Source organism: Pelecanus crispus, chromosome 1, assembly GCF_030463565.1.
Source record: "Pelecanus crispus isolate bPelCri1 chromosome 1, bPelCri1.pri, whole genome shotgun sequence".
Lineage (NCBI taxonomy): Eukaryota > Metazoa > Chordata > Aves > Pelecaniformes > Pelecanidae > Pelecanus > Pelecanus crispus.
Window position 1 is genome coordinate 160,851,355 of NC_134643.1, and position 17,064 is coordinate 160,868,418.

At 40.2% G+C, this 17,064-nt stretch overlaps 1 protein-coding gene across 1 annotated transcript in view; it reads left to right on the plus strand.

The window, feature by feature from the left end:
* The window catches only part of COL4A1 (collagen type IV alpha 1 chain), a 131,146-nt gene extending 114,395 nt beyond the window's left edge, over window positions 1-16,751 (plus strand). The window contains exons 42-52 of the mRNA XM_075711776.1: window positions 293-478; window positions 1,146-1,279; window positions 4,302-4,374; window positions 5,041-5,112; window positions 7,078-7,206; window positions 8,641-8,739; window positions 8,888-9,100; window positions 10,605-10,782; window positions 13,595-13,709; window positions 14,743-14,915; window positions 16,670-16,751. Coding sequence (XP_075567891.1) covers window positions 293-478; window positions 1,146-1,279; window positions 4,302-4,374; window positions 5,041-5,112; window positions 7,078-7,206; window positions 8,641-8,739; window positions 8,888-9,100; window positions 10,605-10,782; window positions 13,595-13,709; window positions 14,743-14,915; window positions 16,670-16,751 — 1,454 coding nt within the window. The remainder of the gene's footprint in view (window positions 1-292; window positions 479-1,145; window positions 1,280-4,301; window positions 4,375-5,040; window positions 5,113-7,077; window positions 7,207-8,640; window positions 8,740-8,887; window positions 9,101-10,604; window positions 10,783-13,594; window positions 13,710-14,742; window positions 14,916-16,669) is intronic.
* Window positions 16,752-17,064: the final 313 nt, after the last annotated feature.

Below are 17,064 nucleotides of genomic sequence, written 5' to 3' on the forward strand. Positions count from 1 at the left end.
TAGAGAGGTGCTGAATGTTCATCTATTTTTTTAGAGTGAATTAAAATAGCCCAGTGATAAGTTTAGGTAAGAAAAGATACATCAGTCAAACTCCTCTTTTCCTTATACTTTGTGTCATATTGTGGAGAATAATACAGTTTTCCTAATGTTTTGCATTTTTATACAAATGTATAAAGGCAAGGTCAATATTTTCTTAAGGAATAAAGCTTACTACGAGGGACAATAAGGCAGAAGGTTTCAGTGACTGTGATCTTTTCTCTAATCATGTTTTGGGGGTTGTTTCAAATCTTAGGTGCGAAAGGTGATGTGGGTTTTCCAGGATCCCCAGGAAGTCCGGGGATCCCAGGACTGAAAGGAGAACCAGGATATGCTGGTCCACCAGGCCCTAAGGGCAGCCAAGGTCTTCCTGGACTACCAGGAAGTGCAATTGAGGGCCCTAAAGGAGACAGAGGACCCCAAGGCCAACCTGGCCTTCCAGGTAATTCTGTATCTTTAGTATTAATGTACTGCTGTTAATCAAAGCTCACCTAATTAATTAATAATATAATCAATATTACATATCCTTGTTTATCTTCTTCTCACAGATCAGAGAAAAGCTCCCCTTCATAGGCAGTTTGGCCTTATGCCCTAGAACTGGCTGATTTTATGTGCTCAGGCAGTTGGTTTTGTCCGGAAGTCTTTCTGATGTTGAGCAGTTTGCTTCCCATTTCCATGTTTCCTTCTGGACTTTATTTACTGTTTCGAGGCAGCCATGGCTGTATGTTCCTATGTCCTGGAGTGTTAATGTGTTTAAAAATGGCCCAGCATGGCCTTACCTTGGCAGTGGCCCTGTGCTAGAGGTTAAGGAGGAGAGTAGAGCAGAGCTGCAATATGTCTCCAGCATGTTCATACCTGAGAACATACCATCTGTTTGTTCTGCACATATAGAAAACTCCACTATTTTCCATCAGCTACTTGCTGGTAAATGGTAGATGTCCAGTCAGATGGGGACCTCCCTGCAACATATTCTCCTACTTACTTTCTTGAAATATTGTTGCAGTAATTACTTTGGTTCTGCCCATCTGTAGATTGAGCCAGCTTGTCCTCCATCAGGTACTGCTCTGAACAAATTTTGCCACTAAATACTCTCTTCTTCTGCTTTGTAGGTTTACCAGGTCCAACAGGTCCACCAGGTACCCCAGGTCTGAAAGGGGCCAAAGGAGAGCCGGGGAGCAGTGGCTGGCCTGGGACTCCTGGGGGTCCGGGAGTCAAAGGTGATCCGGGTTTTCAGGGACTGCCAGTAAGTTACTTTCGGTACACCACAGATTTGCTGAAAGCTGGTTCTTGTAATTAATGGATATATTAATCATAGATGTTTCTTGTTCAAAATAATGACACTTTATGTTCAAAGTGCATTTGGACTCACTGCTGATGACGTAAAGTCAGTTTGAAGACATTTCAATTCTCTCCTTTTAAAGGCTGCCTACCAATAAGCCCCAGTGAGCTAATGAACTTATTAGAAATTTATAGATAGCGAGTGGTAACATACAACACTCAGAATATAATTTACAGTGTATTAACAGTACAGGATGGCTGCAGCAGACCCGTAAATCCTGCAAATGCATTATTAGTTAATTTTAAAGGTTGCATATTTCACGATAAATTGCCTTCTGAAAATACCTGAACTATTTGGTTTTGTTATGAAACCTTTCAAATAAAGTGCACTTTCAGTACTGTCAGCAATGAAATATAGCTGCTGATTTAGAAATACAAACAGGTGATGCTATTAATACATTGCTGTCATATATTATTCATTTTCACTGATCTAAAACACACCCTTTTCTGTATATTAGGGAGAATGAAGTAGAATAGGACAGTCATGCAGAATAGTTGGTCTTCTATACTCTTTCTCTCAGAGTGTCTGCCGCCTTTTTCCACACTGAAAAACAAGGCCTATATTTTAACTTTTCATTTCCTTTTTCCTACTAAGAAAATAATAATAATAATAAAATTTATGGAAGAAGGAATAAGAAAGTAGGTAGGTATGACTCAACAATTCCTAGTGTACAAAAGGAAGGAAGACTCAGGAATAAGATCCTGCTGTGAAAAGCAGGATACTGATAGTGGACTTAAAATGTCCACATTATTCTTGATAATGCAAAGATCTACTGCATCCTTTTCTACATCCAGGAATCACTTCACAGAGCCATCAAGGATTTGCTTCAGTGGTCTGACACTAGGTCTTGGCTATGCCTTTCTATCTTTGAGACCAGACCAGACCAGACCAGACCAGACCATACCATACCATACCAGCTTTGAAGATAGTAAATTTCAAAATAACATTCCAGTATATTTTCCCTATTTTAAGAATTTGCAACACTTCTGCAGAGAGCTAAATTCCTATACCCCAGGAAATTCTAAAGCTTTTCACAGGTTCATATTCCAGTCCAAGACTGCTTTATCAAGAATGGGAAATGCCGAAGGATTTTGACTCCATGCCTTCAGTCAAAAGAAAATGTTTTACTATCCTTGAGCCACAATGTATAGTGTTGCGTTGTTGACTCAGTGTGAAATGCTCCAGTGAGAGTTACGTCAATATTAAACTTCCTCTGGTCATACATACTAAGATGGGTTTCTAATGTCTTCATCCTCCCCAGCGTGACAGGCCCTGATTACAGCTCAGTTGCTCATACAGGTCTCCAGGTACATGGTAACCTATATCAGAAAGAAGATTTTGTTACAACATGGGTGACACAGTCTGCCCAAAAATCCTATCCAAAAAAAGTGAATGCGGAGATCAGACAGTGAAATACAAATCGCATGGGTTTTTCTGTGCATTTTAACATTGAAATGAGAAAAGAAACATTTTCATCATTTTCACGAACTGAAATAGTTTTGTTTGGAATGGATCCAAAACAAAATGTTGTTTGCCAAGCTATATCCGATGGGGAAAAAAAAAGTTATTAAAAAAACCTCTTTTGATGAGATTGTCTGACTCATGACTGTCTTCTGAATGAATGTTAGCCCTCCTGTTTTGTTCAGGTTCTGCTACAGAAGTTCACGTTATAGCACAAAGAGAGGGCCATTTCTTTAAACAATCCTGCATACTGTGACTATGTGGCTGACGGAACCCAGGGAACGTTACTTCATTAATACCTCCCTTAACACTCCGAGGGTAGCATGTCTTTTGTTTAACTTTGGAAGTCTTACTGTTGACATCCATTTTTGAGCTAGTCATCTCTTCTCCCTTTATAGGCAGTGGAAAGAATTAGACATTTGTAGGGAGCCATTCTTCTCACCTTAATATAAACATCTAACTTACATCAAATGAAAAATCACTCCTGTGTGTGTCTACTCTATTGCTGTCCAAATATAATGAGATGAATCCTACCGTTGGTATTATTTTCACTGAGTACTCAATTCACATCTCCAGCCTCTGATCAGTAAGTTACTCAGCAAAGGGATTTTGTTTCTTTCCTCCACCTGTGTTCCACATTTTATTATATAGGGGACTATCACTGCCATATTGCTTCAGCCAGGGAGAAACTCTAAACTATACTTATAATCTTTTTGCAGATGGTCTGCAACAGACATAAGAAGAAAAGGAAACTGGTTGTCATTTAAATGACTATTTACACTGTCTTTTGAAATATGGGCTTGGTTTTCCTTGAAGTGAGGCTACAATGAACTTGTTACCAATAATTTCAGGGGAGCAGTTTATAATAGTGAAGACAGAAGGAGGAGCTCGCATTGTGTTTGAAGTGTTTAAGTCCTTGAGTATTTTAGCCCTGTTGAAAAGTAAAAGTCTTCAGAGGGTTATAAATTGTTGAGCACATTTAATTTCATTCCACATGTGAATGTAGAAGTTTTCAAGTCTGCTGTGGTCTAGAATTACCCCATTCAATTATCTAAGTAGCAACCGCCTGCTGGGGCTGCACTGAAATTAGTATTTGCTGAGATTTGTGCTTACTGATGTTTTTCATAACAATGTGGTCTATGGTCGAGAACCTTTTTATTAGCTACACTGTTAGTGAGACCTTATTCTGATCTAGTATCTTTGTAAGGCAAAAAATAGTAAGAACAAGGTGTCACACTTGTTCCTGTAAGAGAAGCTTCCCATCAATAAGGGGAGTAACCATTTCTTAAACTTAATGGATTTTCTCTTGTATTAAATTTTTTTCATAGAATCATAGAATCGTTTAGGTTGGAAAAGACCTTTAAGATCATCCAGTTTTTCACAGGTTTCCAAAAATACACAGCCTATTTGAAAGCCATATCATAATAGTGTAGGATAACTATACTTCATGTTTTGTTTTATACAGGGTAGTCCTGGTTTACCAGGAGATATTGGTCAAAAGGGTGATCTGGGACCTCCGGGAGTTCCAGGTGTTCCAGGTGAGAAGAAAATTTACCATATTCCTAAAAAGTATGTAAAGATGTCTCTTTCTTATCCTCAGAGATGCTCAAAGAATGTTGACTTTGTTACAAATTATTGAAACAGGACATTGAAAGCTGCATCAAAAACCGTACAAGAACATAGAGATTTTTTTCAAGTTTTTTTGCCTTTTGCCTGTTTTCTTGCTTTGCCAATTTTAAGTGTGCACTTGCTTTAAAAGGTGGATGTAAAATCAATTGTTTAGACATTACTAGTTAGGAATCTTCAAGATTTTCTTTAGAATTGGAGAGGCAAATGTTATAGCTATATTTGTGGAAACACGGGCTCAGTATGTTTCCATTGTTGACTATATGCTGCTACTGTCACCATCATATACATGAAAACACCACGTGTATAAAAAATACAGTTATTAATAGAAAAAAAAATCTTATACTTTGGAGAAAGATATTATTAACTAAAGTAAGAGAAATTTGGTTTCAGTCATCATTTCTTTGGTGACTTAGTGCTGTTGTTTGTATCTTGTTCTTGCAAACAGTTAAAAAGTACTTGTGCAAATAAAGTCATAACCCTTACATGATCATGGGGTCATACATAATTATTTTGCACATATCCTTCCAAATTAAGAAATTATTGAATTTTTATGTAAATATTTCCTTTGACTTCAGGTCCAAAAGGATCTCCTGGCTTCCCAGGCCTTAAGGGTGAGCGAGGTGACCAAGGTCTTCCTGGATCTAAAGGTATAATACAAAGACTTACCTTTTTTCCCAGATGTTGTTGTTAAAAATGTTATTTGTGACTGATCAATGGATATCTCCCCCCGCTGCTTTTATTCAGTGTAAAAAGGTAGAATAAGAAACCAGATTTTATGGTATCAGCATCTGAATGGTCAGATTAGATTTAAGTATTGGGGTAGAGAATGAATGTATTTATGTCCTGCTTTGAAAAATCAGTACTGAGTTTTTGTCATTATTAGAATCTTTAAATGCTATCCTAGAACAATAGAATCATAGAATGGTTTGGGTTGGAAGGCACCTTTAAAGGTCATCTAGTTCAACCCCCCTGCCATGGGCAGGAACATCTTTCACTAGATCAGGCTGCTCAGAGCCCCATCCAACCTGACTTTGAACATTTCTGATGATGGGGCATCCACAACTTCTCTGGGCAACCTGGTCCAGTGTCTCACCAACCTCACTGTAAAAAAAATTCTTCCTTAAGTCCAATGCAGATCTAGCCCCTTTCTGTTTAAAATGGTTGCCGCCTGTCCTGTCACTCCAGACCCTGGAGTCTCTCACCATCTTTCTTATAAGCCCCCTTTATGTATTGAAATGCCACAATAAGGTCTCCATGAAGCCTTCTCTTCTCCAGGCTGAACAACCCCAAAGTTCTCAGCCTTTCTTCATAGGAGAGGTGCTCCAGCCCTCTGATCATTTTTTGTGGCCCTCCCCTGGACCCACTCTAACAGCTTCATGTCTTCCTTGTGCTGGGGACCCCAGAGCTGGATGCAGTATTCCAGGTGGGGTCTCACCAGAGCAGAGTAGAAGGGCAGATCGCCTCCCTTGGCTTGCTGGCCATGCTTCTTTTCATGTAGCCCAGAATATGATTGGCTTTCTGGGCTGCGAGCATACATTGCCAGCTCATATCCAATTTTTCATCTACCTGTATCCCCAAGTCCTTCTCTGGAGGGCTGCTCTCAATCCATTCATCCCCCAGTCTGTACTGATATTGGGTATTGCCCTGACCCAGGTGTAGGACCTTGCACTTGGCCTTATTGAACTTCATGAGGTTCACATTGGCCCGCTTCTCAAGCATGTCAAGGTCCCTCTGGATGGCTTCCCTTTCCTTTAGTGTATTGACTACACCACTCAGCTTGGTGTCATCCGCAAACTAGCTGAGGGAACTCCATGCAACCTAAGGTCTGAACAGCTATTTCAGTCCTTGGGAGGTCTGTTTGGGTGGAGACATCAGCACAGATAGGCTGTAGTGCTTCCTTTTGGGTTTTAGCCACAACCTTGCAGTTGCAGTGGTGGATGCCGTTTTCTTTCAGGAGGTCACAGTCTTCTTACAGTTCTTAGAAAAAGAGTCCAATTAAAAAATGGTAACGCTTTTGAAAGATGTCATCCTTCTAATTCTAATTCCCTGGAGACCTCAAGCTTCTGGGTAGGCTTGCACAGCCGTCAGTTAGTTGGCGTAACCATCAGGGCTGCAGCCTAAGCCAGAGCAGGCAGCAGCCCGGTAACTGGCAGAGTGGGCAGCTCTTCTGAGCAAACTGCTGTGCAAACTGCCAGTGCCACCCCCAACAGATGCTGCTCCCTGTTTGCCCTGGTCACAGTGCTTCTGGTCAGAGCTACATCTGTGGGCCTGCTTTGTCCCATCTGGTGGGAGGTGGGAATGTAGGAGGTAGCAGTATGGTTTTCAGCAGCAACATGTGCAGCTACTTAGGTGTTACCAGCAGTTTGTCAGTGGCAGAGGCCCAGCCCAGGCTGTTTTCCCCATTGTGCCTTGAACCCCATTGTCTTCTACCCCCTGTCAACTTTGGGTTTGGCTTCTTAACAAATATGTCCCTATGTATAAAGTCTTAGACACATTGATATCATGTAGCTATAGTCTATTCTCTGACTACATAATACAAGGTAACATTGTTTTCTCACTTTTTTATTGTGCAATACTAAATACGTGGTGATTTTCTCTGTTAACTTTGGCAGGTTTACAAGGCCCACCAGGCCCACCAGGTGCTTTTCAGCTTGTTAAAGGTGATCCTGGCTTACCTGGCCCTGTAGGACCAGTTGGTCTCAAAGGATTCCCAGGACTTCCAGGTCCCAAAGGACAGCAAGGTGAGAGTTTCTAACTTGCCAGTAGAAATACTTTTTAACTAATATAAAAATAGACCAATGGTAGGCTAGACACTAGAAGATTTTTGGTATAATATTATCCAGCTTTTTATAAGCCACTTAAATTATGTCAGTGATGAGGAAGAGAGTCCTTCTTCTGAAGCTCATCCAAAGGAGTCCCAGAAACAGATGCCTTCCTACTGATTTTTTATAGGCTCTCACTCTGCAGTCATCACATCAGTATCTGAGATAGGCAGTAAGCAGAATGACTTGCAGCACACTGCTCATCTTTTCCCCAGAATGTATTTGTTAGGGTATCTTCTGTCTTTAGCGTTGAATCCAAACTAAATAAATTAACTGTGTGTCTCTGGGAGAAGACAAGCATGAGGAAAACCACCTTGATCTTGGAGTGGAAAGTGCTTCCTGAGGAAGCTTGTTCCATAGTCCTAGATTTTGTCTCTTAGTCCAGACATTGCAATTTTTATAAAGAAAAGGTGAACTGCAAAAAACTAAACACATTAGGGAAAAAGAGAATGGAGCAAAGGGTAAGACAAATGAAATGCTGGCACAAGGACACATGTCCTTCAGAAAGACAGGATGTGGAGAGTGGAAGCTCAGAGGTGTTCTTAAGCTGTTAAGATTCTAAGGGAAAGCTTTGTTCCTGATTGTTTTATTAGAAGATGATGGGGAATTACAGTGGAATATAATTAATATCTTCTTTCTATTTAATATAATAGATACAGAAGTTTGCACTTGAAGGTGGGGTTACAACTCTGCAACTGCGTCCATTAGGAAATAGCTACGAAATAATCTCAGTGACTGAACACAGCATAGACTTGCTTGTAGGGGATCTGTCGCTGTTCTCCTGTAGTCAGTTCAATATATGAACACAATATTGCTTTTTGAGTGATCAGGAAAAGGACAGCTGTGACTATCTAAACCTTCTGATGTGCCACAGAAATGTTGGTGTGGTGCTGATGGTGTTAACTTCTTTTTCCCAAAGTCAGAGTTACTGAGTTTATGTGGGACACAAAGCATCCCTAGAAATCATTAAAGGGAAGACATAATATTTGGGAAGAAGTTAAGAGAATACTGATTTTCCCACTGTTCATGACCCTACTTTTTTATGGTCTATTTTTGGTTGAGTCATATGATAAGCAGAGAGGGAAGAGATTGCTGCCCTTCCTTTTCATATTCCAGGCGAATACTAGTTATTTTAGAAGGACACGCTCTGCTTACTTCTCGGTTCCTCTCTACCATAATCACTTCGCCTGCAGTAACCCACATATGTGCTCTATATATTGAAATATAGGCCCTGAATCTGCATGAGTCTAGTTTATGCTGAGGTGTGCTTGTGCCATAGTATATTAAAAGCCAAAAAGTCAGAACTAACGTGAAGTAGTATCCAGTAATAACTATTCCTTGTTTTTTCAACAGGGGTGACAGGACCTTCAGGTGTGCCTGGACCACCTGGTAGTCCAGGGTTTGATGGTAAACCAGGGCAAAAAGGAGAAGTTGGTCCTTATGGTCCCCCAGGTAAACCCACAAGTTTTTCAAAGACTTGATTCCTTCATAGAAAAATAACACAGGATATGAGGTGTGAATATATCTAATTTCACTTCTTTAGTTATGTAGGCAGAGTACTGCTGTCTGTAGAGATAAAAGGAGACTCTCTGTATTGTAGGACCCAGAGGATTCCCTGGTCCACCTGGCCCTGAAGGTTTGCCTGGGGCTATGGGCCCACCAGGTGCACCATCTGTTGCTCATGGCTTCCTTGTTACCAGACACAGTCAAACCACTGAAGAACCATTGTGTCCATTTGGAACAAGGCTGATTTACCATGGCTATTCCTTGCTTTATGTGCAAGGCAATGAAAGAGCACATGGCCAAGATCTGGGTAAGTAGAGATCAAATTAGAATTCAATTAGAGTTTATTACAAACCAAATGTTTCTTTCATTTGTAGAACTGTATTGAACAAATCTCTATAATTATTTTTGGCTAGCTATTTTGCTTTATTATGCCTTCTAGGTTGGTACAAATAATGGTTTGGTGTATAACAGAAACAATGTCAGTTTATTTAGAAAGTCTTTATCAAAGCCTTTGACATGGTCATCCATAGTATCTTTATAGTCAAATTAGTGAGATATGGGCTGGCTAAGTAGATGATAAGGTGAGTGGAAAATTGGTGGGTCCATCAGGCTCAGAGGGATGTGATCAGATGTACAAAGTCGGAGTGGTGGTTGTTGATTAGTGATGTCCCTCAGGAATTAGTACTGGGCCAATAGTGTTTAATAAATTTATTAATGACTTGGATGATGGGATAGAGTGCACTCTCAGCAAGTTTGTCGCCAATGCCAGCCTGGGAGGGAAGGTTGATTCCCTACTGGACACAGCTGCCATTCAGAGGGACCTGGCCAAGCTGGAGAAAGGGCTGAGAAGAGCCTCAAGAAGTTCAGTAAAGGCAAATGCAAAGGGGTGCACCTAGAATGAAATAACCTTGTGCAACAGAACAGACTGGGGACTGACTGCTACTTCCAGTAGCAGCAGTACGGACTGCTAGAAAGCTGCTTTGCAGAAAAGGACCTGGGAGTCCTGGTGAGCAACGTTGAACGCTGAGTGTGAGCCCTTGCAACAACTACCCCATTCCCCCCTGCCCAACCTCCTGGGCTCTATTGGCAAAAGTGTGGCCAGTGGATGGAGGGAAGTGATCCTTCCCCTCTGTTTGGCAGTTGTGAGACCACATCTGGTATATTGTGCCCAGAATTGGGCCTCCCAGAACAAGGAAGGCACTGATATACCACAGTGAATACAACAGCTAGCTACTAAGATGGCTAGTGGGGTCTGGACAGTCTGATGGAACTGGGTTTGTTCAGCCTTAACAGCAATTTAGTGGGAGGCCTTTATTGCTGTCTGCAGGGACAGTAGAGAAGATGGAGCCAAACTCTTCTCAGAGGGGCTCAGTGACAGAAGAAGACATGGACACAAGTATGAGATATATTCCAGTGAAACATGAAGAAAAGCTTTTTCACCATGCTGATGCTCAAACACTGGAATGGGACCCCAGAGATGTTGTTGAATCTCTGTCTTTGGAGATACTCAAAACTCAACTGGCTATGGACCCAAGCAACCTGATCTAACTGGCAGGGGATTAGGATAGGTGACCTCTAGAGGTCTATTCCAACCTAAGTTATTCCATAATTCTACAGGCAAGACTGGGCTATTCCTTGCTTTGCCCTGTTCCTTCCTTATAGACCTAAGAGAAGTCACTTCCTCTGAGAGAACTGGGCCCTCCAGAGCAAGTGTCATCTGCTTTTTAGCTGCTTCTGGAAATATTTGTTTGGCATTTGGCAATGGTTTAACAAAAACAGGTTAACAAGTAACCTTTCACTTAATATTTCAGGCACAGCAGGAAGCTGTCTTCGTAAATTTAGTACCATGCCTTTCTTATTCTGCAATATCAACAACGTATGTAACTTTGCATCAAGGAATGACTATTCCTACTGGCTGTCCACTCCTGAACCCATGCCAATGAGTATGGCTCCTATCACTGGTGATAATATCAGACCATTCATCAGCAGGTAAGGTTTTGGTTCTGCTGTGTTTGTAAAATGAAGAAGCCTGTGAAAAGTGCATATGGTACTTTACTTTTTTGGAAAAGGCTTTTAATCTGTGTATTTTTATTTCCTGCCTTTAAAGTTTGAGTTCCTTTGATGAAATGTTTCAAAGTGTGCATGTTTTCAGTTTAGACTTTGATCAAAAATAAATCCATTTTGGGGAAAACCCAAACAAATCAAGTAGTCTATTTTGAGTCTAACTGAAATGAAAAGATTTACTTTGAAATGATGTTTTGCAAAAGCTATGATGTACTTTGAAGGAGAAAAAGTTTTGAATTTATTCACAATTCTTGTCCAAATCAATTCTCCTTTTTTTGACTAGCCATAACTAGAAAGTTTTTAGGGCTCAGTTTCCTTTTGTTTGCAAATGGTAGCATTATCTATTGTACAGTAGACTGCCAGGCTTCTTCCACTGTTTTGGACATACTGCTTGAATACAGCCATTATTGTCTGAATTAAAGGAAACAGTTGCAAAATCAATCATGTATTTTTTAACAATTCCAGATTCTCAGCTAGCATAAAGTGTGGCACTTATATCAGATATAGCTGTTCTGCATCAATCCAACATGTTGACCTTCTGGTCCATTTTAAATTTTAAGGCCACTAGCAAAAACTATCCTGGCATAATAAGCCCAGTGCTGAAGGTAGAGGTGTGAGCAAGGGTGTGGTGAATTGTACCACTGTTGTTAGATAAGAATCTGACAAGGGAATCTCCAACTTATAACTTAAAAGATAATCATTAGATATAGGCATTACTATGATTCCTGTCATTGCTTCTAATCTGTATCAGCTCTTGCTGATCCCCCTTCCTGCCATATAAAGTGAATGGGAATAGAGATTGCTGTTATGGTTTTCTTGGGTCTGTATATACCACCCAAGAGAAAGGACAATTCAAATCATCAGTGGGTTGTAGTCCTGACATCTTGGTATGTTCAAAAAACTATTTGGCTCTACTGCAAAACATTTGATATTTATTTTGCATAATAGAATCCATCTTGTGTCTGCAGTTGTACTCCATGCTGTTTTTGGTTTAGTGCCATAGAAATTGGTATGCCTTGAAAATGACTGGGCAGACTGAGGGCAAGATTCTCAAGAGAGGCTATAGTTTTTGTTGGTCTTACTTTTTTGGTTGTTCATTGGATGTGAGTGGAAGGGGCTTGACTTTCAGAAAAATTCAAATGACCCACCTCTGAAATTCATGTTCCTTTTATACCATCCCTGATCAAGCACCCACATTAACCTTTAAGAATCACTTACGAAACTCTTGCTCAAGGAGATACCCACCAACGTTCTTCTTTATCTTATGCATATAGATTAGCTTTTGCACCATAAAAATGTATATGTTTGTTTCTGTATATACGTATATGTGTGCATGTTTGTGTATAGGGGTTTTTCTCCTTTTAGCCATAGCACAGGGTGAGATAATTGTAATACTCATTTTTTAAATTAGCAAGGAATAGCAAGGAATCTGAGAAGACTATTCGTTCAATTTATTTTATTGGTTGAGGCTTTTAAACCAACAGTTTTCCCTGTCCAAAAGTTGAAAAGGTGTAGAAGTATCACTTGATGCCTTGGGTCATGGGACTTCTTTTCATGTAAGGCCTTCCACTGAAATACCAGAAATCTCTTGAAGCAAAGCAGAGCTCCAAGAACAGAGGCAGCTTTACATTCTTCTCTTAACTTACTCTTTCATTGATGTGTTTCTTAAAATAACTGTCTTGCTTCTGCACTAAAGATGAAGGCAGTAGGTATGAAAGCAGTCTTCACAAGTCAGAAATAGAAGGCTTTCATTCTGAATTCCTTTGCTTCTGTGCATTTTCCAGAATCCAACTTAATCCATTTTGCACTTGATTCTTTTCACTGCTCTGATAATAGGAATCAGACTGTTTAGTTCTAAGTATCTGTTTTGAATCATTTTCATCATTGCTAATTGCAGCAGCTGATTTAGGAGTTGTACAAGAAAAAAAGGATTATATCTACCAAATTCCTTATTACCAGGTCCCATATTAAAATTTCCAGCCCAACTCACATTTTTTATGAATCCCCTGTGAAGGCACGATTGGTCATTGGGTTATTCAGTAACCTAGTAGTTCTGAGACACAATGACTTTCTCTAAAGTAAAAGAGCTGGTGCTGCACAGCTTTCTGAAGCATTGCTTTCAAGTTCATTGTTCAAGTTACTTTGTTAGAAATCTCTTACTGGAAATAAAGACTACAAATGTAAATAAAAGCCACTTTCAAGGAAAATGTATGGGGAAGAGTCTGCATTACATTAGATTAGCAGCGATTACCTTTGTAACACATTTGCCAGAGAGATGGCTTTCTCTCTGGAAGTCACTCAGGGCTATGTTTAGGATGATGAATTGCTGTTACTTGTCTCTGATCACAATAGACCACTTTTAAGTGATACTTGCTGAGTTACAATGTTTGGCTATTTGCCTCTCATGTTCATGACATTGAGCACTTTTAGAAACTACAGTACAAATGGGAATAGAAAAAGACAAATACATTTAAATATTCAGATAAGAGGTCTCTTGTTCTTTGCTCATAGGAAGGCTAATAGGAATAAGACTTAATAGTTAAGCTGTTCCTAAGTAAATCAGGTTAAAAAAAAAAGAACGAGTTGGTTGTTTTTCTAAATGAAACATTCTGATTTTCCTTTGTTTTTGAAGGTGACAAAATTTTCTAATTCAAGATTCCTTAAAGAAAGTAACTTCTGAAAAAAGAAATATTAATCCTCAAGTGCACGTAGCTCATTCATGTCTTGGTCTTTCTAGATGCTCTGTGTGTGAAGCTCCTGCTATGGTAATAGCCGTTCACAGTCAAACAATTCAAATACCACCGTGTCCGGAAGGCTGGAGTTCACTTTGGATTGGTTACTCCTTTGTCATGGTAAGTGCACTGGGGCATACTCCGAGGTGAAAAAAAGCATTTGTTTCAGCCGTTTGGTCTACACTCCTGCTCTGGGAAAGTTAATGTCTGACTATGTCACTTCAGGTGTTAGGAGGGCATCAGACCTCTACCCTTCTGGTGACTTTAAAAAGATTCTGGCTAATTACTAAGTGAGAATAATGCAATAGCAATTAGTTGTCCACTTTTGGGGAAATGCACACAGCTTGCTCTCTTCTTTACAGCTCCAGTACAGGATCCAAGTGCTGAATAACTGAGGAAATAAGCATAATTTTCCATTGTCCTTCTACATCTGTGTTGCAGTAGCTTCCTAGAGTGGTAGCATATCCGTGCCTGTCGTCATCACATTTTTTGATGAATAAGCCTTCAGTTTTCAAATGGCATTTTTGAACTTTTACTCAGTTTTCTTCAGTTGTATCTATACCATTAAAATAAATAGGGCCAAGGAGTGGCTTGGAAGAGCCACTCTGTAGTCCGTCACAGTGGTTAGCTGCTAGCATGCTTCCTGTCATGCTCACAGCCTATATCAACAGCCACTCTCCCAGGCAGGGTCTGGGCATAGTCTGAGAAACAGCATGGATCCAGAGCTGTTAGCACTCGGCAGTGGGAGAGAGGCCACTCTGATGTGGGACAGGAATTGGGTTAAGCTGTTCAGATACAAACCATACCAGTCTGTATGCGTTCCGGGCCAGAGAGCTGGCCTTGGCCTGTTGCTAGCATAGAGGTAGCTTGGGTCCTGCTGTCAGTCCTGAAGGAGTTCTGTGCATACAGCTGCCCTGAAGTTGCCCTGGTGCATTGTGCTGCCGTTAAGCGAGACAACCCAGTGCCACCTCTGAAGCAAGCCCTTCAGCTCCACCTTCTTGCTCCTCCTTGAGCCAAGGGGCAAAACAGCAGATGGACACAACAGGGGACAAGGAGAGGCATGTGAAGAAATATTTGTGCAAGAGAGTTAATAGGTGTTGTAGCAGAAGAGGCAAAGCGTCCCTCTCTGACTGATGCTTTTGCATTTTTCTAGCACACCAGTGCTGGTGCAGAGGGCTCTGGCCAGGCCCTGGCATCTCCTGGTTCCTGCCTAGAGGAGTTTCGCAGCGCTCCCTTCATTGAATGCCATGGCCGGGGCACCTGCAATTATTATGCAAATGCTTACAGCTTCTGGCTTGCCACTATAGAGAGGAATGAGATGTTCAAGTAAGTTCATGATTTATTTATCACTATTTGAGACTCAGTCAAGCCTTTTCAGTGAATAAGAGAAGTATTGTTTGAATATAAGACATGGTTCAAGTATTGGCTGTGCCCCAGCGTGGTTGGTATATCTAGTTTTAATGATTTTCATAACAAAAAGAAAAAAATTATAATAGCTTTGGGGGGAATTAATGAATGTATCTTCCGTTAGTGTTTACAATGTGTCATTTGTACCTGGTATTTTGCTTTTCAGAATAATCTAACAATGTTTGCATTCCCACTATGTTTGATTGTATTCACTGAGTCATAACTGGGATAGGCTGACGTACTGATTGAAGTTAAGTTAGACTATGACATTCCCCCTAGTGGATGTTAACACATAATAGAACCACTTGAAATTAGTGCAGGTGTTGAACTAAGTGAGCTGAACAATTATTTACCTTTCCTTAATGTTGGAGGAAGGATGTCTGAATAAAATGCAGCTGAAGACAGAGGCCTTAGGTGTTTCTTCAGTCTCGCTGAGGTTCCAATTTCAGGAATTAAGTGGTAGTAGGCTTTGTTTTGGTCTCCTGCACATAAGTATTTTTCAACACAGTCTAATTTGTTCCATATGAATGTTATTAATACGTTAGCATCTAGACCAGTTCCCAGGTCTGCATAGCTTACCTGATTCGCAGGCATTCCTCTGGAGTGCAGGCAAGCATCCTCTTCCACCGCAGTCCAGGCTGCCTGCCGCTCCTTGTACCCTTCATCTGGTACCCTTTATCTCTTCATGTCTTCTAGATCTGCGAATGCTCCCTAGCCTGTCTCAGTCAAAATGAAGGAGGTTTTTTTAGCCAGGTTTGACTGTTTGTCTATGAGATAGTTGTCAACTGAGTAGCTAGAAAAATTGACCACTGAGACTGATTATAACTGGGGCTGTGATAATCTCATCGACCAGAAAAGCTACTGCTGAAAGAGCCCATTTGCCAACACTGGGGTAAGCACTGGCTCCCTAGGAAAGAGGAAAGCTGGTCAGAGGAAAATTTAGAGGAGTCAGCACTACAGCTGTTTGTATTCGTTGAGTCCTACCCAGAGACCTGTCAACTTCATACCTTTTTCTAGCTACAAACTGTATCTCAAATTAATAAAATAATCCCAGATCAGGGGACCTGTCTTACTATCGTAATTCACAAATATCCTTCAGTTTCCTATAAACGCATAATCCTTTTTAAAGAAAAGTGTTAAATGTAAACACACTTTTGTCTGAAAATGCTTTCTTTCCAGTTGCTAGGGGTAACTCTTTATGATAGTTTAGAGACTAAAGATTTTGGTTTGTCTTTCTGTATGACATCACATAATTTCCTTTGCTGGCTTTTCATTTTTCTGTAAAGTCACAAGAGTTAGCAGAAAGTCATGAACAGTCAAATGTGTTCAGTTTCTCTGCCTAATTGTTTTTTACTACCCAAACGCCAGCATGTTTTCAAACTGCTGATGAAGCAGGTAGTGTCCTCCAGTTAAGGAAACATTCAGCCTCATGACAGAACTGAATTCTGAAGTAACTGGAAGTGGATGATGTTTAAAACTAATCTTGTGATAGCTTGTGACCAAACTTGAAAGTGAATATACATCAGAGAACTTAGGGACACCTTCTTGATTCAGCACAGCTTAAAGAGACACTTGGCTGCATGCAAAGTTTGTGTTGTCAATTGTAAACCTGAAAACTGACTGTTTGTATCAACAGTTGTTAATGGCTCTTTTCATTTATTTGTTTTTAATAGGAAACCAACTCCCTCAACTTTGAAAGCAGGGGATCTGCGCTCAAATGTTAGCCGTTGTCAAGTCTGTATGAGAAAAACATAATGACTTTTGAATTTCAACTAATTTCACACAATATGGTGCTATTCGTTTAACAGCAATGAAGCCTAGACATATATCATATGTACCTCATTGTTGTCCAATATGAAAACAGTAAAGTGCCTTTTAGGAACTTGCATAACTAACACACACTGCTTTACTGGCCCTGTCCTTGCTGAAGAAGAAAAGAGACAACAAAGATAAGCTTCAAATGTTGACATGCCAAATGGCACTTTTGATCAAAATATATGTATTTTTTATATAAATGCAATGCACTGATAGAATAAAAAGTCAGCATTTATCCAGAAAAAATGCAAAG